The sequence below is a fragment of the Plasmodium vinckei genome, assembly GCF_900681995.1.
Source record: "Plasmodium vinckei vinckei genome assembly, chromosome: PVVCY_13".
Taxonomy (NCBI): Eukaryota; Apicomplexa; class Aconoidasida; order Haemosporida; family Plasmodiidae; genus Plasmodium; species Plasmodium vinckei.
In genome coordinates, this window is record NC_051305.1 from 2,016,355 (window position 1) to 2,040,062 (window position 23,708).

Below are 23,708 nucleotides of genomic sequence, written 5' to 3' on the forward strand. Positions count from 1 at the left end.
TAAATATAAATAAAATACTAATAAATATGTACAACTATACATTTATAGCGAAACAAATGGCTCAACAAAATAATGTTAATAAAAAAACTAATAAATAATAAAAAATAGCTAGTAAATTAATACAAAAAACGAATAAATTAGTAAAAAAAAAAATAAATTAGCTAGATGAAATAAAATACATATGTATGCTACAAATTTAAGACAATTTAAAATGATTTGTTCAGAAAATTTATGTTGGTAAATATTTCCATAATTATTGTGTGTGTTTCTATATTTCACTATTTCGACTTGTAATATTTTATAATTTATATTTTTCTCTCCATAAACTTATATTAATACGAATTTTCAAAAAGAAGAAAAAATACACACACAAAAAGACTTTTATTTTTGGATATAATACATATTATTCCAAACAAATAAGGAGATATACATATCAAATAAAAAAAGAAATAAATAAAAAAAATGATTTTATATTATACTATATACATATATAGCATTATTAGACAAACATATTTTTTTCTTTCATTTATTTGTGTATTTTCACAATATTTTATGCATATTATTATTTTATTATTCCATTTTAACGTATTTCATATTAGTATTCCTGTGTACACTTATAATTATGTGTCGTATGCTTTCGATTTTTTGGAGAATATGGAACCATGAAAAATCAAAATATGTATTACCACCGAATTTAAAAATAATACAATTATACTTGGGAAAATATTGTAAAAAATAAAGTATACCCATAGACTTATTTTAATTTTTTACTATTAAAAACTTGTTTGTCAATTTTAACTTGAAAAAGTAAAATAATAAAAAAAAAAATTTAAATTATGCAATATAATAAAAAAAATAAACAAATATTAAAATGGCAAAGTTGCAAAAAAATAAAAAATGAGTATAATGATGTTAACAGATATAACAACTTTAAACCAAATTTAGAAAAAATCATATATCACTTCAAAAAAATAACGATAAAAATTGATAATATTACAATAAAAATCCATTAATTTGTCTTTTACAAATATAATTAAGAGGGGATACAGTTGCCAATTATTTTCGAATGAGTGTTAGGCATTTCCTTGTTTCAAATTTTCCATATTGTTACTTACATTTTGTAAAAACTTTTCTCTTTCTTTTTTCAATTGGATAATTATATGTGAAAGTATTTTAGGACTGACACCATATTCACACAACTGTATTAATATAACAATAGTTTCTTTATCTAAATTTACATTTAGAATATTCGCAATTTCATAAATGATTTCAATCGCTTCCTTTTTTGCTTCCTTATCTCCCATATTTAAAAATGTATAATATTACTTTTTTTTCAATATACCTTCAATTTTAATTATATTAAGATTGATTTGTTTTGTAGTATACCTTTTTAATTACCTATTTTATTATATTCTATGTTTAAAAAAAATATGTACACCTTTTTAAACTTATTATTCTATATCTTTAGTTTGGCTTGAGAAAAAAAAGGGTATCCTTCATGTGATTATATTTGCAATTGTAAATGTATACATAAGTTTATTTGACAGATTTTACTTTAATTGGGGTACTCATAAAATGTATCCAATTTTATATTACGATTTATTATCCATATTTTTTATATAATATGTACAAAGATATGGCTATTTAATTTTCCCTTACATAAATAAATGCTGGAAATATAAAAAAAATGCAATAAAACAAAAATGTTAGAAAAAATAATGGCTAATTATAAGCTTAACAGAATGCGCGTATTTTCATGCTTTATTTATAAAATAAATATCCATAAAAATTTTTTTATAAATTATTGAAATGCTTCCTAACTATGCACATTTTTGTGTAACATATTTGAAGTACTACTAATAATAGTAAAATTTATTACACTGTTTTATATTAATATTTATAAAAATAATAAAACTTTTTTTAGTATTGTAAATATATATGTATTATACATTGTAAGTGTGTATAAATATACAATTGTTTATGGAAGCATAAATTAGTATACTTATAAATGTCTCTTAATTATGAGAATTTTTTTAAAAAAAAATTAAACGACGATTTTTACAAAAAAAGGGGAAATGACAAAATGATAAATAATAATAATATAATTGTTATAAATAAAATTAAAATAAATGAGAATGTTTAAGAAGTTTTATAAAGTGTAAAAGGCACACAAGGATATTTGTTTTAGTTTATATTAAGCATGTATAAATATTTATTTAATTATTACATATGCTACAAAAATATATACTTATTAATATGAACATTTTTTGTAATTATTATTTACTATATAAATATCAAACTATTTGAAAATTAAACTAATTTATGTATAAGTTGAAAAAAGCAACGAACATATTTGCCCTCATAAATGTATAACATAATATAGTATAATATACTTTGTTTTTTTTTGTGTTTCCATTCTGCTTAATTTTGTAGGATGACTAATTAAATAAAAGAAATATAACAAGACGGTTGTCTTTCCATAATAAATAATTTTATAAATGTAAAGATGGACATACATATGTGTGTAATATTATAATGTAATACTTATGATCTATAAATAAATTTGTAAAGCCATTTTCATATTACTTAAAACGGTTTAAGTAATATTTTTCCCTTTGTGTGTGTAAAAATGGGAAATTGCCTTTGTAAATTAAGAGATCCAGATTTATTTATTATAAATTTTTTAAATAATTTTTACAAAAATGCATATAAACATGTTTGTAGTAACACATATATCAGTGGGTTGGGAAATGGGATAAGTAGTTTTTTTTCAGACCTTATGAAGAGATGCAGTTTGACAAAAATATGGGGAAATAATAATAGAAAAAATCACGTAAATAATAATACGTTGGGGTCACAGCAAAATGATAACTACATATTTCGAGCTTTGTATGAAATGACTAGCTATGAAAAAACGTTATTGGCAATCTCTTTAATATTTTTAGGAATTAATGCAATTACAAACTTAAGTTATCCTAAAATTATGGGAGAATGTGTAGAGGGTGAAAATTTGAAATTTGACCGATCCAATATTATTGTAAAAGTGTTGCAAAAATTAAATATATTAGAAAAGTTTAAATTAAATTCAAATAAAAGTATAAGTGCCATGTTATATTTTTTACCTTATTTTATATGTGGGGGAATAGCATCTTATTTTCGTATTTACTTTACAAATAGATGTATAAAAAGAATAGAATATAGATTAAAAAAACAAGTTCATAATAAAATAATTAATGAAAATAATGAAAAATTTAAAAAATATAAATCTAATGATTATTTAGTAAATTGTCTATTTAATGAGATTCAATTTTCTTCAAAAGAACTTATAACATCGATTACACAAATGTTACGATATACTAATTCTATAGTTGGTGGTATTATGTCTATGTGCTTGATTTCATCGTACTTAACAAAATTTTGTATATTCATTGTTCCTACATATGGATTTTGTGTATTAATTATATTAAAAAAATTAAAAAATATAAAAATAGAAATAAATAATTTTGAAGAAAAACAAATGGAAAGATTTTCAGATTCTTTACAAAAAAAAAATATTATAACAATATTTGGAAATGAATATTATGAAAACCAACATTTTTCAAAAATTATAAATTTAACAGAAAAAGAACATCAAAAGTATATTAACTCTGAATCAATGTTTTATTCCTTTTTAAATATTGGAACTAATTTAGTAATATGTACTATTTTAAGTTTTGGAAAAATCGAACTTAATAATAATCGAATAACTCATGGACAGCTTGTTTCTTTTATTGCTTATAGTAGTATGCTTGGTTTAGGTATCGTTGGTATTTTAAAACTTAAGAAAGATATTAATTTATTAAAATTAAGTATGAAAAAAATTTATGAAATTTTGGACTTTTCCCCAGAAACAAATAATACCACTACTAGTCTTACTGATCAGGTGGGAAGCGATAAAAGTAATGACTTATCTTTATCTAATGCAAACTTAAGTAATGTCACACAATTAGAAAGTTCAATCCAAAGTGATGAGAAGCATGAACAGAATAACATTATTTGCGAAAAAATTGAAGGAAACATAAAATTTGAAAATATAAATTTTACATACAATAAATTTGATAATGATAAAAAAATAATATTAAAAAATATAAATTTTGAAATAAAAAAAAATGAAAAAGTAGCTATAATAGGAAAAAGTGGATCAGGAAAATCAACCATATGGAAATTATTAACTAGACAATATGAATATGAAGGTAATATTTATATAGATAATTATAATATTAAAAATTTTGATCAAACTTATTTAAAAAAAAGTATTTTATCAATAACTGAACAAGAGTGTTGTATACTCAACAGGTCTTTATACGAGAATATTGTTTATGCACTATTACCAACAAAAGTGTCAGATAAAAATGGCGAAAAAGATTTACTACTAGACAGTATTGGAGAGAGTGGAAAATTAGCCAATGCGACTACTACAAATAAGGTCAGCACCATTGAAAATGAAGATCAACACATAAATAACAAACTAGACGATATACAAAATTGTGATCAAATGCTACTAGAAAAATATGGAGATAAAATAAATACAATAAATTCAACAATAGATATACTATGTAAAGAATTAAACTTAGATGATTTTATAAATTCAATGCCACAAAATATATTAACTAATGTTAATAACAATTCAATGTCTTCTGGACAAAAACAAAGAATATCTATCATACGATCATTAATGAAAAATAGTTCTATATATATATTTGATGAAATTACTTCATTTCTAGATGAATCTAATATAGATAAAGTATATAATCTTATTCATACATTAATACCAGATAAAACTATTATATATATTACACATTCGTTAAAGCATTTAAAAGAAATGGATAAAATTATTATTATTGATCAGGGTACTATATCAGCTATAGGTACTTATCAAGAACTTAATAAACATCCATTATTTTTGGAAATATTTTCTCTATAAAAAATATTTTCACATTCTATCGTTTTATATATATTCGTTTATCTCTACACTTATTCTTACCTTTTAGTCAAAATTATTTTGTTAAATTATTTAAAAACGAATTAAATAATTTTCCTTACATTTTTAATCTTTCATAATTCATTATAATACTAACTCACTATTTTTTTGAAAACATCTAATTAATTTTTAAGTAATTATTTTATGTGAAAAAAATAAAATAACCCCATACATATACAACACCCACAAATGGGTACCACAAGGGGAGTACTCATCTTTCCCTTTTCAACAAACAAAAGAAAAAAAAAACACAAATGTTAGCCAATTTAAAAAAGTCTATTAATCAAAATAGAGTTGTAACAAATATAATGAAATAATGTAAAAACATAATGAAATAATGTAAAAGCATAATGAAATAATGTAAAAACATAATGAAATAATGTAAAAGCATAATGAAATAATGTAAAAACATATTATAAAGAGGGTCTTTTGAAAATTTGCAGATTTATTGTGTGATAATCTTATTTTTTATTCAACAATTCAATCTATCATTTTTACAAAAACCAAACAATCACATTTACGACTTTGTATCATTTTTACAAAAAGCAAACCAATTGGTGAACCCAAATAAGTATGCACAAATCACCAAAGGGAGAATAAAAAAAAGCAAGATAGGCAAGACAAAAAAAAAATAAACCTTCCCATGCTTCCCCATAACAAACATAATGAACCAAATTACAGCGACACAAAAATTTGCCAAAAATTGTAACCTTAAATAATATCTTTTTTCTTCACCATTTTTGTGATTTTCATTTGTTGCTACTATTTTGATTAATCAAAAATTGTAACAATCACTTGTTTTGTCGATCCATACATTTGCCAATTCTTTAGGATTGCCATATGCATCACTAGTTGCTTCATATATCTTCCCATCAAATATAACTCTTTCTCCTTTATTATATATATTATTCATATATTTTAAAGCACCACATATATATTTATCATGATCACACGATCCTTTTAATTTCCAATCTGTTATATTTGTAGTAGGCATAGAGTCTGAATTTACAATATTTTGAAAAACATATCCACTTAATTTAACTAATTTTCCTTCTTCATCAATATATTCATTATTTAAATCCCAATCATCTATATAGGAACAATTATATAATTTTAAATTATATATTTTACGAGAATTTTTTATTATATTTTTTTTTTGTGTAATTAAAGGATGTTCACCATTTTCTACACCTTCTGCATTATTTTCATGGCTATACTTCTCCAAATTTTTATCTTCTTTTTCTTTTTCAACTACTAACTTATTTTCTGTATTTAGACTTGCTACTTCCATAGTGTTCGAACCGAATGGACCATTCATACCACCCTTTGTCTCATCACTTTTATTTTCTTCGTCATCTTCTTCATCTTCTTCATCACTCTCTTCTTCACTACTCTCTCCAATCTGATCATTTCCATTGTCATTTTTAGAATTTATATTTATAAAACTTTCAATATCCATCGTATTCCCCTTTTTAATGTGCTTTACAATGTTACTAGGAATTTTGATATTACCCATTTCTTTTGGAACCTCAATAGAGATTGATATGTCATTATTATTTTTGTTGGCATCATTTTCACCTTCATCAGGCAAATGACTAGCCATATGTTTTTCATTTTTATCGTGCTTCCCATTTTTTTGGGCATGGGGTTTGTTTTCCAATTTATGGTGATTTTTATCTGTTTTAACTTTATTGTCAAATGAATTTGCACTCAATTTATTATTCGTACTACCATTTTTACTACCATTCTTAGTACCATTCTTAGCACTTTTGTTTTTTTTTTGTGACATCTTTCCTTTTTTATTTATACTTCGAGTGCCAGCATGGTTTTTTTCCTTCTTTTTTTCCAACGACTTTTTATTTTCATTTCCAATCTCCGGGTTCAATGCAATGTTTATGTTTATGGTTTCTCCTACTGGTTTTGTTTCCTCTTTTACAATTTTATCAGTTTTATTTGAGTCATCTATGTCAGGTACACTATTTTTAGCTCCTTTTGGTGTGTTTGGTTTATTGGAAATATCTTTGTTTGCAATATTATTGGCATTATTTTGTTTGGCTATTTTATCAGTTCCCTTATTAGGTTGTTCATCAATTTTATTTTTATGATTAGTATTGTTTTTTCCTTTTGTTTTGTTTCCACTAGATTTAGGCACATTACTCTTTTTATTTTCACTAGCATGTGTACTTCCATTGCTTAATTTATTAAGAGAATTCACTTTGGTTTCTGGAGTATCTTTTTTTATTGTTTTATTTGGCTTAGAAATTATCCGATTATCACGCTTTTCATCTGAAGCTGTTTTATCATCACCTTTTTTAGTAGCACTATTTTGTTTACTTTCTTTTAAGTAAGCACCATTTTCATGTGCGTTAACAACATCGATATCTATTTTTTTAGCACCGTCAGTTAGAGAAGAATCAATATCTTCATCATCCATTTTATCATCCATTTTATCAAGATTATTATGTAATGAAATACTGTGTTCAAACAAATCATCAACACTTTCGTTCTCTGTAATGTCATCACGTGTTAAATCTTCATCGGCATAACTGTATAAATCGTCCATATTTAGCAGGTCGTCTGGTGTGCTTTCACTTGAATAGTCTGAATTTTCATTACTATCTATATCATCATTATTATCATATAAATTTTCACTACCACTACTTTCTGTATCGTCACGTTCTAATGGATCTTTTACATCATCATTAGTTTGAGGCTTATTACGAAAATTACTTTGATTAAAATTTTTATCCTGTTTAGAATTCATTTGGATGTCTTCGGTACTTTTTATAATAAAGCTGGTATTTGTTTGGCCCCTTTTTTTACGTGATAAATTTTTGCTACGAATTAGTTGTTTTCTTTCTGTAGTCTCATTGTTTCTATTTTTTATTTTTACAGAAAATTTATTCTCTGCATCATTTAAATTTACACCATATACATTTCGCAATATAAAGAAATATATACAAATTATAAATAATTTATTTTTTATATTCATTGTAGAAAATAATGTAAGCATCATAAAACTTCTTTGGTAAGCTTAAAAATTATATATGTCTATGCACATGTATGTATAGGTGGCCCTAAACGATACGGTGCGATGGTACTATAGTTGGCAATTTTTATGTGGGTTTAAATTAGTAATAAAAAGTTTTAATTGAAAAAAGACAAAAAAAGAAAAAATAAATAAAAAGTAAAAAATAATAATAAACAAATGTATAAGGAAAATATTATATAAAAAAGCGGTTAAAATGATTAAAGGTGTAACATTGTTATAGAATGTATTCCTTTTATATGAGTTTTGAAGATTATATCTATATTTCCATCACCATCATATTAAATATATATTATGCCATAAAATATTATTTCCTTTAATTTGGTATTGATTATCCATTTAAAAACATGGTTAATTATATTTTTTCAAAAATATATTATTTTATATTAACCATATTTATACTATTTTTTTTTTTCTTTTAATTTTTAACTTTTTTTAGCTGTTTTTTTTCAATGCTAGCTATAAAATCGGTTGTAAATAAAAAAAATGTAGAAATTTCCTTGCCTGTTCATGTACAACTTCAATGAGAATATTTATTTTTTGGGTATTATGAGAGAATATATTTATTTTATGTGTGTGTGCAAATAACTATTTCCTATTACCACCAAATTTTTACATGTACAAAATAAAAAAGTGTGAGCTAGCTAAAATATAATTTGTTAATATAAATATTGTGAAATTGGATAATAAATAAGGTATGTTATTTATAGGGAATGCAATTAATTTTATTCTTTGTACTATTATTTTGTGTGTGCCTGAAAAGATGGTAGTATAATCCCATGACTTTTTTGGAAATAAGAAATATGTATTCATATAACTTGATAATAATAATAACTAAAGTAATTTCATTAATTAGACTTGAATGGTATTGGCTTGTATTTTCTCAATTGTTTCATTAATTTTTTTGAAAAGAGTTTGTGAAATTTGTACAGAATTTTCTGACATATTTAATATAGAAGATATTTCCATTGATATACCATATAATTTATGAAAGGCTACACATTTTCCACTTGATGTAACTGCAACAACAAAAACATTTTCAACAAGTTCTTCCTCAATTTTTGACATATCATAAATATATTTATTATTTATTTCTCCAATTGAAATACATATAGGAATATTATCACATGGAAAAGGTAATTTTTCATTTTCCACAATTTCAAGTTCATATTCTTTACTTTTTGTATTATGGAACATATTTAATTCATCGATTTTTTTGGGTACTTTAACAACCGGAATATTCATATCATTTAAAGCTACATATATAGCTATGCTAATAATATCTAGTAATCCTCCTCCACCATTTAAAACCATAACATTTATATCAATACCCCAAACAAATTTTGAAGGTAAAATACACAATTTTTTTTTATCAATATTATTTTTTATGCATAAATCATAAATAATGGATGTCATAATTTGTAAGTGTTCTTTTTTAATTCGATTTGAAGCTACAGAAGCTGGACAATCAATTTGTAAATTAACAAAACCTTCATCAGGTGAATTTTGATCAGGAGGTAATAATGAAAGTTTGATTCCACATATTACATTATTTTCTTCATTCATAACACTACTACTCCCATCTGCTGATACTAAAATATTTTTATTTATTTCGATAGTCCTGTATGTTAATAAAGTTCTTCCATCTACTCTAATATTGGAGTTTATTCCATCTTCTATATATTTTAAAGAACTCATTTTTGCTTTCTTTTTTTTTCAAACGTATTTGTATTATTTATTAAATTTGTTAAGCAAAAAATTAGTGAATTTTTTATAATTCAAATGGAACTAGCTATTTTACTTTTATGAACTGAATTGTTCATTATTTGTTTTAGCTAGCTTTGATATGCTAAGCTTATTAGAAATATCTGATTAAAAAAAGCATATGTATAGGAGGTATGCGCAACGAAAGGGGGTAGATATAACAAATGCAGTTACCAACTATATGCAGAAAATTAAACTGCTTTGAGTTGTAACTGTTCTATGCTTATATGTATATAAGTAAAAATATGCTTTATAAATGAATAAATAAATGTAAGAGGACGAAAAAAAAAAGTAAGTATAGAGAACAAATAAAGCATGCCACATTTATGGTGTTAAAATGGGATAAACTTCTGAAACTGTTCATAGCTAGTTATCACTGTAATATTTTTGATGTTCCCACATTTCCTTCTTCACATCTTTAAGTTTTTTTGATTTATTAAAGCAAATAAAAGCATTAATATAATAAAAGTTTATTATATAATTTTTGTTCTTGTTCCATATATGATATAAAAGTATAAGCAAAACAATAATTATTATTATCATTTTAAATTTTTTACAAAAAAATATTAATACCTTTAAGCATTTCTAATTCACCCATTGTAAACAAAGCAAGCATACCACCATATATATTCGAAGCATAACTAAGTATATATGTGTATATAAATTGTTTTCAATATTTTACAATTAATTACTTAAGTATGTATGATTGTAAAGTTTTTCACTTATAAATGGGATGAAAAAGGAGAAGAAAAATACGAAGAAAAAAGCGAAGAAATAAACAGTGCTATCATTTCATTTTTCCCAGTATTTTTTTTTATTAAATTTTAATATTTGGCATATAGAAAAAAACAAATGCATGTGGTTCTTCAATAAAAAAAAACATGAAAAAATAAAATAAGTAAATAAGAATTATGCTAGTATGTAATTTTTTTTAATAAATTTTTTATATTTCAAAGTAGGCCTATTATATATAACCTTTTATATGCTATACCGGTATGCACGTATTTCCAAAAATTTGATAATAATTTATTTTTGAAAAATATGAAAAAAAAAAATATAGAAAGCATTTCCATATGCATTATTTTTTAGGCAACTTTTTATTTATCTTTTTATAATATTTTGTTACATTAAAATATTTTTAAAAAATTTGCAATTAACTAATCCATTAGTTTGTTTGCTCATATTTATCATATGAACAATTATTGTATCACTATTTAAAAAAAATTATTATAATGCGTTTTTTTTCAACTACATTTTTGTAGTAAACAAATTAAAAATTATTAAAAAAAACATAAGCCTACTCATTAAAGTTTGTTATGAGCAAATAAGGTTATTTTTTTTTAAAGGCGAAAGAAATGTAAAATAAGAAAATGTTGTAATAATAATATTCGACAAGGAATAAACAAATAAATATATATATGTATATAATTGCTATACATTGTGAAGTATCAAAATGACTGAAGTAGATGTAGCAGATATTCCTTGCGAAGAGGTGGAAAAAGTTGAAGATGAAAAGAAAAATGATGTAGAAAATGAGGATGTTGAGATAAAAAAAAACAAAAATAATAAACTAAATAAAAAGAGAAAAATGGACTCTATAGTGAAGGAAAAAAAAGCGAAAAAAAAAAAGAAAAAAGAAAAAAAAAATATAGATGAAGATGACGATGACGAGGTAGAAGAGGACGATGATGAGGTAGAAGGAGAAATGGAATATGATGACATTACAGAGTTAGAAAATTTTTGTAAAAAATATAATATAGATAATGAGGATAGTTCAAGTGATGAAAATATGAACAATGCAAATGATGAATTATTATTAGATGAAGATGGTCAAAGTGGTGAAAAAACAATTGATATAGATTTTGTTCATAATTTTTTAGAATCAATTAATAAAAAAGTTAGATTAAATAAAGTTCTTAAATTGCTAGCCATTTTTGAGGATGCTCTAAATTTATATCATATTGAAGAAGTAGATGATGGGTATTCCAAAATGGAAAAGAACAATGAAAAAAATGATAACATAAATAATGAAGACAACAAAACAATGAAAAAAAAAAACCGTAATAAAAAAGGAGAACATAACAAGAAAAGAAACTTCCGAATGAATGTAGATACATCAGTATATATAATATTTAATGTTCTGTACAATATTAATAATATATTTTACAACTTTATGAATGATGGTAATTTAAATATTAATGTGATATCTCTTGATGATATAAAAAATAATAAAATAATTGAAAGTGAATTTGAAAAAAATGAAAAAGATATGAACAAGCCAGATATGATATATGATTTAGAGAACATGAGTAAATATAAACACATTAATAGATATAGACCATGTATTATATATTTTTTTAATAAGATTATGTTTCAATTAAATAAATTAAAAAATTGTAATGATATATTTTTAAGTATATTAAAAATAATAAAAAGAAAAGAAATATTAAGATGGGTTGTAATATTAAATTATGGAAAAAAATTTTTAAAAAAAATATCTCATTTATTTGTTTTTTCGAAAAAAAGTGAAATATATTTTCTTTTATATATATTAATTCAAAATATGTTTCAATTATATAATGAAAGAAAAAGAATTTTATTTGCAAATTTAACAAAGACTAAATATGAAGATGAAAATAATCAAATAAAAAATACATATGATATGGAAAAGTTACTATATGGAATTTATCAACATATTTTTCAAATATATATAACACACTATGGTCCAAAATCAGACAATATAATTAATTGGAATGATATACATTTTAAAGAAAACTGTTTAGTTGAATTATTTACATATCTATCTCATGATGTTGCATATAATATTGCCTTTAGATATATTCAGTTAGTTATACAAAAGATTAGAGAAGAATTTAAAGTTGTTTATGAAGACAAAGGGAATGAAAAATCAAAAGAAAAAAAAAAAAAATTCGAACAAAATAAAAAAACAAAATATCTATATCTAGAACAATTACGTCTTCATACACCTCAAATGATTATTATTTTAAAATTTTTAATGAAAATTACAAAACAATGTGATAATTTAAGTATATTAACATATGGCTTAACAACATTAATTATTGGTATATTAAAAATGAAAATAAATAATATGAGATATTTACCATTTAATCTACAATTAATTAATTTTTTAATTCGTATAATGGAAGATAAAAAAAAATATATCCCATTATTTTCTTACTTAGTTTGTATATTAAATGGATTAAAAAATTATAAAAATAATAAAAATATTCCAAAAGATCAAAAAACACGATTTTTAATCGAAAATTTTGATATAAATTCAAGTATACAAATTGATGATAAATTAATTTCAGATTTTTCTATATCTTATCAAATATATGATAAAATTTATGTTATATTATTTGATTATATTGGTCTAATAGTAAATCATATTTCTTTTCCAGAATTTTTTTTTGCTATTGAAAATTTTTTAAAAAAATATTACTTAGAATGTCAAGTAAATACATTTAAATCTCAGATTAAAAAATTGTTGACACATGCAAAAAGTTCAATCGATATTATTTTAAACAAAAGAAAATATATTAATATATATACTATACATGATAAAATGACATACTTTGAAAATGAAAAATTACCACTATCAATTCAAAGACTATCTATATTAGAAAATTATGAGAATACCTATTCTGAAAAAATTAAAGCAAAATTAAGTGGCTTGGAAAATATAAAGAATGTTGATAGCGATGATGATAATGATAGTGATTTGGAAAAAAAACAAAAAAACAAAAAAATGAAAAAAAAGAAAAATAAAAAAAATAAGAAAAATAAGAAAAAAGGTGACAATGACAATGATGCAGGGGCAGAGGAAAACGGAAAGTTGAATGCTCTATCCAAGGAAGATAAAGTGGAAGAATTCTCATTATCTAGTGAAGATGACAATGCTAAGTAATATTATTAACCCACTGTTTGTTCAAAAATGTAAGTAAATATTACTAACCATTTTATTCGATTTAATCTTATCCATAATCTTGTTTTAATCCACACACTTATATATATGACCTTTCTTATGTTATTATTTCATATTCCCTTTTATTTTTTCTTAATCATAAATTATAAATTGTCAATATATTTAATTAATATTTATTTTTTGTTAATCCATACAAGGCTTATAATATATTATTAAACAATCTTAATTTTACAACATTTGTACATAATAATGTGTATAATTTTTTTTTTTTTAATTCATTCTACATGCCAGTAATTAAATAAGTATGCTACATATTTATTTATGTTAATATCTGTGCACTAAGATTTGCGCATTTAATAAACTAATTTTAAATATGATCATATAAAAATATATGAAATCAAAATTTGTCCTAAATCGTTTTAACCATAAAAATGGAACAAGTTAAGAAAATTAATAAAAAAATAAAATAAATAAATAAAGTACAATTCCTTCCGATTAATAAGAAATAAATTTTCATATAATTTACTTTTTAAGCTTCACATCGGAAACTGTGTTTTTGTAAAACAAAACATGTGGTTCTCTTCATAAAAATAATCCAAATGTTTTAAAATATATTTTGTCTTTTTTTTGAATTATTCAATCAATGCAAGAACAAATTGATGCATAAAAAAATCAGGTAAAAATAGTTAACAAAATAAAAGATAACAAAAACAAAACAAAAATAATGATATAAAAATTATAGGAAATTGTTTCTAACACGTTTATTTCCATTTTTTATATATATTCACAAATTATTAGCGGTGGAAATAAAGCAATATGTCTACATGCTCAGTATAATATACAAACTCTTGGCTTATTAACTTTATAATTTTTTTTTGCTTAATTCCCTACACCAATATTTAAGTCAATTATAACTCCCTTTTTACTGGAAGAAGAAGTTTCGATATTAATATCTATATCTCCTTTTTTAATTTTTGATATATTTTTTCTACAGTTATCTTTTTTATAACTTTTTTCACTGGTATTATCCATATTATTCTTAGCTCCTGGATAATTAGATCGATTGTTCATGTAATTACATTCATGTGAGTATTCATTTCTCATCATGTTCTTTCTCATATTTGGGTTATATTGCATTGAAGGCATAATAGGCTCATTATATCTCATACCATTATTCATGGGATAGTTTTGATAGTAAGGTGGACTATTCATTTCATTTCTTCTATACATCATTTTGGGGTCATTTGAAACACCATTTCCACACATAACTGAATTTGTTCCGGTATAATTTGACTGGTCATAAAGCCCATATGGTATGTTACCATCTTCAAACATCAAATTATTTCTTCCATGCATATTATGTTGTTGCATTGCTAGATTTGGAAGCTCTTTGTTATAAGTATTTGTATAAAATCCATTTTGATTACTCGTATTATTATGGTTATATCCAAATCCGTTCATAGGAGGATAATCATTGTATCTAGGATCGTTCATTGTTTCGTGTTTTTGATATAAATTATTAATTTCTTTATTTTGTCCTAAAAATTCTGTAGAATTTATATGAGGAATACACTGGTGGATTTCTAAATTATTTATATCGTTCTTCAATATATTATGAGTTTCGTTATGTGAATCTGCTTTTGAATTTGTAAATTTTATATTATTTCGTAAAGATATATTATTATCTAAGCATTCACAATTATGTCTTTCTTCCTTGTTTTTGACAAACTGGTTGCTGTCTGAATTATTTGGTGATATATCTTGGCAGGAATTATATTGGGTCTGGGTAAAGAGCCAAAGTAAGCAAAATGACAACATTAGAAAAGTTAACACACGTTACTACACATAATAAAGTTATGTAATTATCATGTAATTAGCATGGAAATATATAACTAATAAAATATAGTGTGAAAAATATTTTTTAATTTATTACTTCTTTTATATAATTGATGTTATTTTTTAAATTGTCGTATATACTATGCGCAATGACTTCGTTCAACTCAGAATTCTTATAATTTTCTTCCCCAGCTATTTTGTGATATGGTTCGGAGAAATTAATAAATTGGTTACCAAAACCTTGAACATATGCAGGTAAAGGCAATATATATTTTTTAATTTAAAAAAGGAATAGCAAAAAAAAATAAACAAAATAATTAAAAAAATGTGATGTTGTAACAATACTCCAAATTTTTAAGAGCTGTCTAATATTATTGTTTTAATCGAAATGAAATAAAATTAAAATTAATGAATTAAATTATGTACTTAAAAATAATGAAAATATAAATTTGCAAAAGATTAAAATTAAGTAAAACATAAAAAATTTTAACATATCATAAATAAAAAAAAATATATATAACTTTAAAGTAAAAATATGTGTGAATATTAAAAAATTAGCTATAATTAGCTAAAAATATATTTATGAATAATATAAAAAATTTTATTTTATGAACAAAAATTGTACATTTTAGTGTTTTCTATTATTTTTACCTGATTGTTCAGAATTAAAATGATTAGTATCCTCCTGTAAAATGTGCACTTGAGAGAGAAAAAAAATAATATTTATACATATAGTAGTATATACATAATTTATATTAATGCCGAATTAATTGAAATATAAAGCTAATGTATTAATAAGTCTTACTTTTTATCTAGTACGAAAGAGTGGTTTATGTTAGTCTATAATATGAATTTGTACGATAGAACAAAAAAAAACAGCGGAGTATATAGATAGTATATAAAAAATATATAGCGTCAAAATAGCATGTAGTTAATTTTGATAGGCTAACAATAATGGAAATGCATGCTTGTAATATACTTAATGTTGCATTGTTATTAAAAATAGAAAGTTGTGATTTATAACGTATTTATGTAAAATGAAAAATGGACTAAAAAAAGTGTTAATTCTTACAACGGATGTTTCATATTTAAAAAATAAAATATATACAATAATTAATATAGACTATTTTATATAAAACATATACTAATCAAACAATATAATTGAATATTCAAAGGTTATGCAGATTTAATATTACTATTAAACATGTTTTGTAAAAAAATGCTTTATATTATAAGAACTATTGAATACACACACGTATATATATACGTATTTATTTTAACTTTTTTTTTCGGTGCATATACGTATGTATGCACACACAAATAATAAAAAAAATTATGAACGTTCATACAATTTCTATAGACTTATTCGCAGTTGTTTGAAATTAATTAATAAATAAGTGGTATAATATGTGTGTATAAAAAAAAAAAAAAATATTAAATGGCTAGTAGCAAGCCTATTTTATATTTATTTTTTGGTTAGTCTTATAGATTGAATAATAAAAATTAGGTAAAAGCTACATTTTTATAGCTTTTATTTTTTCTTATATATATATACATACTATTTTTGTAATTGCCCAAAAAATTAAATATTTATTTTAGCACATATAAATGTGTCTATGAAATATACAAGTGTTCATACTATACATAAAAATAAAATAGCAATTTGAGGTTTTTATTTTGTTTAAAAAAAAGAACTCGTAGAATGAACATTTTGGGAATATGGAATTGTTAACATATTTTTATAAAAATCCATAACTATACCAAAAAAGGTGTATATGCATAGGTATGACACTTTATTTAAAAAAAAATGTAGCAAATCACAAGATGAGAATATCATATTATTGAATTACACTTTTTAATTTTCTTATTGAAGTTATATAAGTAATAATTGTAAAAGAAATTATCAAACAAATTTTGTGAGGTCCATTTATTTGGTTTATATTTTATAATATAAGGTTCATCTTCCATGAAAAATGTTAGACTTTTTTTATTATTACTATGTCGAAGTTTTTTATTTCTAAAAATATGTTTATGCACTTTATTATGAAAAAAATCTGAATCATATTCAAAAGAGCAAGATGGTCTAGGAATGTTATAAAGGATACTTTCTTTTATAAATTTTTTTTTATCTGTAGATATGTTTGAATATATATTTGGATCTAAATTAATGTCATCATATTTTAAAACAAAATCATTGTAATGGCATGTAGTACATTCATTTAATGATAAGTTTTTATATTTATCTGATTTTTCAGTTGTATATTTTTTTGCCATAGATTTTGTAAAATATTTCATATCGTTCAAATTATGTTCATTACTTGGATCAGGGGTAGGACAAAAACATTTTTCATAAGTATATATTTTTATACTTTTATCTTTATACATTTTATTATTATCAATATACCATAATATTTCTTCTAATAATAAAGGATCTAAAAACATATTACATTCTAAATTAGTAAAATATTTCCAATGTTTTTTTAATGTATCTAAAGTTATTGTCCATTCTTGTTTATCTATTTTTTCATATAAGTTTTGTATATAATCTGTTATATATAATTCATATAAAATTTTATTTTTAAATCGATCTTCATTTGTTACATAATTATTATAAACATCTAAGGTAAATATTTCTTCGAGATTTACTTCTGTTATACTTGTTCCAAAAATAGTAAAAGGATTATAATTATGTTGTCTTTTTAATAATTTTTGAATATTTTTTTTATTACTCCAATTTGGTTTATCAATTAGTTTTATTTTTTTTTCATAATTATTATCTTTTTTGTTAAAACCATTTTTATCCTTTTCTTCTTTAGCATTCATAGATTTTGTAATATTAATATTTTCGATTTTTATATTAATATTTCTTATTTCTTTTTCTAATTCATCAGAAGAATCTACTTCCGATGAATTTTTTTTTTTATCTTTATATAGTTTAGTTAGGTGACTAAAATATTTTTTTTTTATAGTTGGTATCATAATTTCTATAATAATTTTATTTATTGGTATCGATTTATAGTCTTGGGGTTCTATATGTTCTTCATCACATCTTTTTTCATTTCTAACTTTTTCCAATTTTAATTTTTTATAATTATCAATCATTGGTTTTATACAAGATTGATAAAAAAATGAATCTTTAGTTAATTCATTATCAAATATTAAACAAAAAAGATAATTATCTTGATGTTCATATTTCATAAATAGACATAAAAATAGATCAAAATTTCTTTCAATCATTTTTTCACTAATTTGTATTAGTTTCTTGTGTGTATTAGGATTTACAACTTCATTAGATATCTCCATAATTTTATTACCAATAAAAGGAACCTTTAATATGTTACTATTTATGTTGGGAATACTCCATTTTTTATTAATTTGATTTTGTATTGGGTCTGATTTTCTCATCGTGATTGGATTACTTAACCAGTTTATCTTATGAGTCATTGTGTTTAATAAATTTCTTGGCTTGATTTTTTTTTTTTTAACACTAGAAATATTTTTATAAATTTTTCGATAATTTTCAAAAGTTACACTAAAATTATGAAGTTCAGTTTTATCAATTATTAAATCATTATTAAATGAAAAATTTTCACATGTAGAATATTTATATTTTTCAAAACTATTTTGAATTGTCTTTTTATCATTTTCATTTTCACTATTATTTATTGAATCAGAGTTTATTTTTTTATAAGCTTGCTCACACAAACTAGCTATTGTATTTGATTTATTGTAGTCAGTTTTTTTCTGTACAATACCATATTCAAGACAATTTTTTTTTATCTTTTTATTTTTCCTATCTGTTTCATTTTTAATATTTTCAAGCAATTTTACCCTCTTATATGCATACATAAATGGGTTTTTTATATTTAAATATGAGGAATAATTAATTTTTTTATTTGCAAATTTGAAATAGTTAAATTTATTTTTATTATTTTTACAAAATTTTTTATAATGCTCTAAATCGTTATTAATTAGGATATTATTACTATCATTATATTCAATAGATTTGTTATTTACTTCATTTCTTTCTTTATATATACTAGTCTTAATAGGTCCATTTATTAAATTATGTGGTTCTTTTTTTATGACTTGTTCAGAATTTATATGAGAAGGTGGATTGTAGGTGTTGAGAAAAGCTTGTTCATATGTGTTACTTTTATTTTGGTTGTCTTTTTTTGTTAACTCATCAAAAGTATTTTCAGTAAATATATTTCGAGGATATAAATTATCGAAATGGTACATAGTTTTCCCAGTCATGTTAATATATTTTTTCGTTTTAATCACATTTTCATCAATCATGTTTAAAAAATAATTATTTTCAAAATCGCTAGTACTTGTTTCATTAGATGGTAGAACAATAGTAGGATTATTAAAGTTGGTATTTAAAAAATTAAAATTGTTAAAACTATCCATAAAAGTTTTGTTTGAATATGCCATATTCGGATTTGTTTCATTTAAACTTCTCATATTTTTATAAATATAAGACAGATTATTATAATTTGTTTCTTTACAAATGTCCTTAAATTTTGTATTGCTACAAATATTATTTTTATCACCATTTTGATGATTAATACAATTTTCGAGTTTCATATTATTTGCATAGTTTAATTTAATTTCACTATCAGTTTCAGTATTTTTCTCTTCCTTAGGCTGATGGGTTTGTGCTTTGCTAGCATCGAGTTTGTTTATTTTTTCTTCATTTTTTTGTATAGCCCCAGGTTTAGGATATTTTTGTTTTATGTTTTTTTTATATTTATCATGTTTAGTTTCAAATTTTACAGCATTCCTTTTATTTATTTTTACTTTTCCAATTTTGATGAAACAATTTTGTCCCTTAAATTGTGGAGACCTTTTTTCTTTCCATTTTTTAACTCTTTCATAATATTTATTATAATTAAAATTTTTACAAAAATTTCGAGTATCACTAGATTTTAATAACTGATTTCCATTCTTTTTAATGTCTTTATTATAATTTATGTGTATATTATTTTTTAAACATATTTCTATATTTTCACTTTTATTTTTTTTATCAACTAATATATAATCCTTATCTTCTTTTTTTACATGTATAATATTTGATGAGTTGAGTAATTTTTTTGGAATTACTCTAAATATATTATCATTATTATGTCTACATTCCTTTCTACTTTTATTTGTGTCACCATTTTCTACAAAATTATTCATCGTGCGAAGTTAGAAAATCTGTAAAATAAAAAAATCATTGCTTTGAACGGTTGAGAAGTGCTTATTGTCTATTTTATATTTTTTTTTTTTTTTTTTTTTTTTCAAAATGGCTAGTTTGGCTAACGAAATGAATGGGGAAAGGTATACAAAAAAATGTACAAACTTGTGTGTGTAATTGAAAATAAAGACATATCAACTCATTTAAAATGGATGACGTTTTCCTTTTGGGAAGTTACAAATTTAGAGAATGGTTTGAAAAATAGCAAAACTAAGAAATGTAGAAGACCGTTGTATTTGTATATGAATTTGTATACATGATAGCTACAGCCTTATGCTTATATTATTATTTATGCTACTATTTTTTTTTTTTTTTTTTTTTTTTTTTTTTTTTTACACACATATTTTCATTTCAGTGTGTAGGAAAAAAAAAGTAGGAATGTAAGTACACATTCGAAAAGAGATATACAAAATATGCATATTTTAGTATTAACAAATTTTAGCATAAATTATGAAAAACCATATGGTATTTTAAAAAAATAACTTATCATAAAAAAGGATTGTATACACATAAGACGAATAAATGATATGTTGAAAAAAAAAAAAAAGTTTAATTTTACTCATTCAAACATGAGTTTATTTGTTGGTCTATTAAATTTTGAGAATTTTCTTTGGGTAATTGTTGATTTAATTTTTTTATTTCTTCATTAAAAAAGTTAAGTTCATAATCATTGTATATATTAAGTTCTTCTAAATCCAAAAGACTTAAAAAATATTTTCTTTGTTCTATTAAATTTTTATAGTTTGGTGTATTATAGCCATGTATAGGATAGTATTCTTTTCCATTTATTGAAATTTGTTTTAAATTTTTTAATTTTTCTTTAACAAATTCAAAATCTTCATTTGTTGGATATTTTAATTCTTCTAAATTATAATTTTTATCACTATTTATAGAAATCAAATGGTGGTTCGCTTTTAGTATAGCTAGCCATTCTATGTCATAGCATAGGTAGTAGTTCTCTTTCTCCGCTTCGTCCTTTTCTGCTTCTTCCTTTTGTGCTTCTTCCTTTGGTACTTCTCCCTCCTTTTCTCCTTCCCCAGATGGACTGCCCACGTTTTGTAGACCAAGCTCGACGGGTCTTGGAATATGGTCATTTTTAAGGCGCAAACAATTTTCAACCTTTTCAAAATTTAGAATTTGTATAAAATGCCTATGAGGTTCAGCTTTATCTAAAGACAGGAATTTCGTATAATTTATTTTATCACTGTGAATGTAGATAGATGAATATTTAACATGCAAATGAGCTGCAAACCAAAAATGTGGTTTTAATTTATTTAGTAATATTTCTGTTTGTGGATTTCCTAATGTGTTACTCAAAATTTCTGATTTAAAAAAAGATTTCCATTTTAGCAACTCATTTAAATTTCCATGTTTTTCAATATTATTTGGCCAATCATGAGTAACAATTATATCAACTTTATTTTTTAATATTTTTAATTTTTCAATTTCATATTTACGTATATGATATGCACTTACTTTAGATATATCATTGTATGGATAGCACTCATCATATTTTTTATAAAAATTATATTTTTTATATATACCACTTAAACCACATATTCTTATACCATTTATATTAATAACATTTGAATAACCTAAATAATAAATATTTGGAGCAACCCAACCACCATAATATAATTGTTTCAATACATTCATAGCTTCATGGTTTCCACCTATAAAAATTGTTAATATTTTTGCTTTTTTTTCTCCTGTAAAATATTTAGTAAAATCATTTTCTTCTTTTTTATATTTATTAGGTACATTTAAAGAATCATTATCGAGATTATATCGAATACTTTGAAAATCTCCACAACATATTAGTAAGTTAATTTTGAAATTATTTTCTTCCTCTAAACGACTTAAAGAGTTATAAACCAAATCCAACTCCCCGTGTGTGCACCCAACAACTGCCACAATCATTTTTAATTCGTTTGAAATTAAAAAAAAAAATTAATATTTTAAAAAGTTACAATATTTTCCCTTTCCACCTTCTCTACTATGGTACATAATTTGGGTTAGACTCCTTTATGTTCGCATTTTATGGGTCCAGGTCAAATTTTAAACATGATATACTTCCACTTGTTTAGCTTAAATTTTATTTTTTTGCATATTTATATACCTATTTTAGTATAGCTTTTATTTTAGGGAATAAATTTATTAAAACGAAAAAAATAAAAATATACAATGTGCCAAGTTAAGATGTTATCACATATTTAGTAATTTTAGTAATATACCCTTTTATACTTCAAAGGGAGAGTAAAAAATTGAACATTTTTTTTCACTATTTATTAAGCTAAAAATTTTGGAAAAACATTTTTTAAAAAATATCGTAAACCAGTTTTGATATACATATCATATGTAGAGTGGGGTGGAAAATTTTATTTCGCATGATAGTTGGGATTTATTTTAAAGGATAAATAATAGTGAAAAAAAAAATAATGTTTGATTTTTTTCAAAAAATATAAAATAGTATAAATATGTATATACTAAAAATTTGTGTAAAATATATTAGGAAAAATTATAAGTTAAATAAGATCACTGAGAATGTATAAAAAATAAGCAAATGCTATAAATAATACAACACATTATTACAAAAAAAAATAAAAGAACAAAAAATAAAAACTTATAAACAGCTAGCTGTTGAAATAAAAAGTGGTAAGGAATATAAAATTTAAAATGTCTCGGTATAAAATATGTATGTAAAATCATACAACAAATAAAGACATATAAGAGATATATTCCAAGATACAAATAAAAATATTGGATCAATACACATGTAATTATGCATATGTTCATGTTCCTATTTTATTCTAATAACAAAGCACAAACAATAGAAAATCATATATAAGTA

The 23,708-nt window shown here is 22.6% G+C and overlaps 9 protein-coding genes across 9 annotated transcripts; 2 read left to right on the top strand and 7 right to left on the bottom strand.

Moving 5' to 3' along the window:
* Positions 1-1,073: 1,073 nt before the first annotated feature.
* Positions 1,074-1,304, bottom strand: PVVCY_1305620 (mitotic-spindle organizing protein 1, putative; the record flags this gene model as incomplete). The annotated part of the gene is made up of 1 exon (XM_008624236.1): positions 1,074-1,304. One exon carries the CDS (start codon positions 1,302-1,304, stop codon positions 1,074-1,076), a length of 231 nt encoding a protein of 76 aa, XP_008622458.1.
* A 1,325-nt stretch (positions 1,305-2,629) lies between these two features.
* On the top strand, positions 2,630-4,963 carry PVVCY_1305630 (ABC transporter B family member 5, putative; the record flags this gene model as incomplete). Its single annotated transcript, XM_008624237.1, has 1 exon — positions 2,630-4,963. The coding sequence occupies one exon, from the start codon at positions 2,630-2,632 to the stop codon at positions 4,961-4,963; it is 2,334 nt and encodes a 777-aa protein (XP_008622459.1).
* An 832-nt stretch (positions 4,964-5,795) lies between these two features.
* PVVCY_1305640 (secreted ookinete protein, putative) lies at positions 5,796-8,012 on the bottom strand (the record flags this gene model as incomplete). The annotated part of the gene is made up of 1 exon (XM_008624238.1): positions 5,796-8,012. One exon carries the CDS (start codon positions 8,010-8,012, stop codon positions 5,796-5,798), a length of 2,217 nt encoding a protein of 738 aa, XP_008622460.1.
* A 909-nt stretch (positions 8,013-8,921) lies between these two features.
* PVVCY_1305650 (exosome complex component RRP42, putative) lies at positions 8,922-9,767 on the bottom strand (the record flags this gene model as incomplete). Its single annotated transcript, XM_008624239.1, has 1 exon — positions 8,922-9,767. One exon carries the CDS (start codon positions 9,765-9,767, stop codon positions 8,922-8,924), a length of 846 nt encoding a protein of 281 aa, XP_008622461.1.
* Positions 9,768-10,199: 432 nt separating this feature from the next.
* Positions 10,200-10,376, bottom strand: PVVCY_1305660 (conserved Plasmodium protein, unknown function; the record flags this gene model as incomplete). Its single annotated transcript, XM_037634790.1, has 1 exon — positions 10,200-10,376. The coding sequence occupies one exon, from the start codon at positions 10,374-10,376 to the stop codon at positions 10,200-10,202; it is 177 nt and encodes a 58-aa protein (XP_037490837.1).
* A 910-nt stretch (positions 10,377-11,286) lies between these two features.
* PVVCY_1305670 (nucleolar complex protein 2, putative) lies at positions 11,287-13,761 on the top strand (the record flags this gene model as incomplete). The annotated part of the gene is made up of 1 exon (XM_008624240.1): positions 11,287-13,761. The coding sequence occupies one exon, from the start codon at positions 11,287-11,289 to the stop codon at positions 13,759-13,761; it is 2,475 nt and encodes an 824-aa protein (XP_008622462.1).
* Positions 13,762-14,658: 897 nt separating this feature from the next.
* On the bottom strand, positions 14,659-15,273 carry PVVCY_1305680 (conserved Plasmodium protein, unknown function; the record flags this gene model as incomplete). Its single annotated transcript, XM_037634791.1, has 1 exon — positions 14,659-15,273. One exon carries the CDS (start codon positions 15,271-15,273, stop codon positions 14,659-14,661), a length of 615 nt encoding a protein of 204 aa, XP_037490838.1.
* Positions 15,274-17,448: 2,175 nt separating this feature from the next.
* Positions 17,449-20,799, bottom strand: PVVCY_1305690 (conserved Plasmodium protein, unknown function; the record flags this gene model as incomplete). The annotated part of the gene is made up of 1 exon (XM_037634792.1): positions 17,449-20,799. The coding sequence occupies one exon, from the start codon at positions 20,797-20,799 to the stop codon at positions 17,449-17,451; it is 3,351 nt and encodes a 1,116-aa protein (XP_037490839.1).
* A 613-nt stretch (positions 20,800-21,412) lies between these two features.
* PVVCY_1305700 (RNA lariat debranching enzyme, putative) lies at positions 21,413-22,777 on the bottom strand (the record flags this gene model as incomplete). Its single annotated transcript, XM_008624242.1, has 1 exon — positions 21,413-22,777. One exon carries the CDS (start codon positions 22,775-22,777, stop codon positions 21,413-21,415), a length of 1,365 nt encoding a protein of 454 aa, XP_008622464.1.
* Positions 22,778-23,708: the final 931 nt, after the last annotated feature.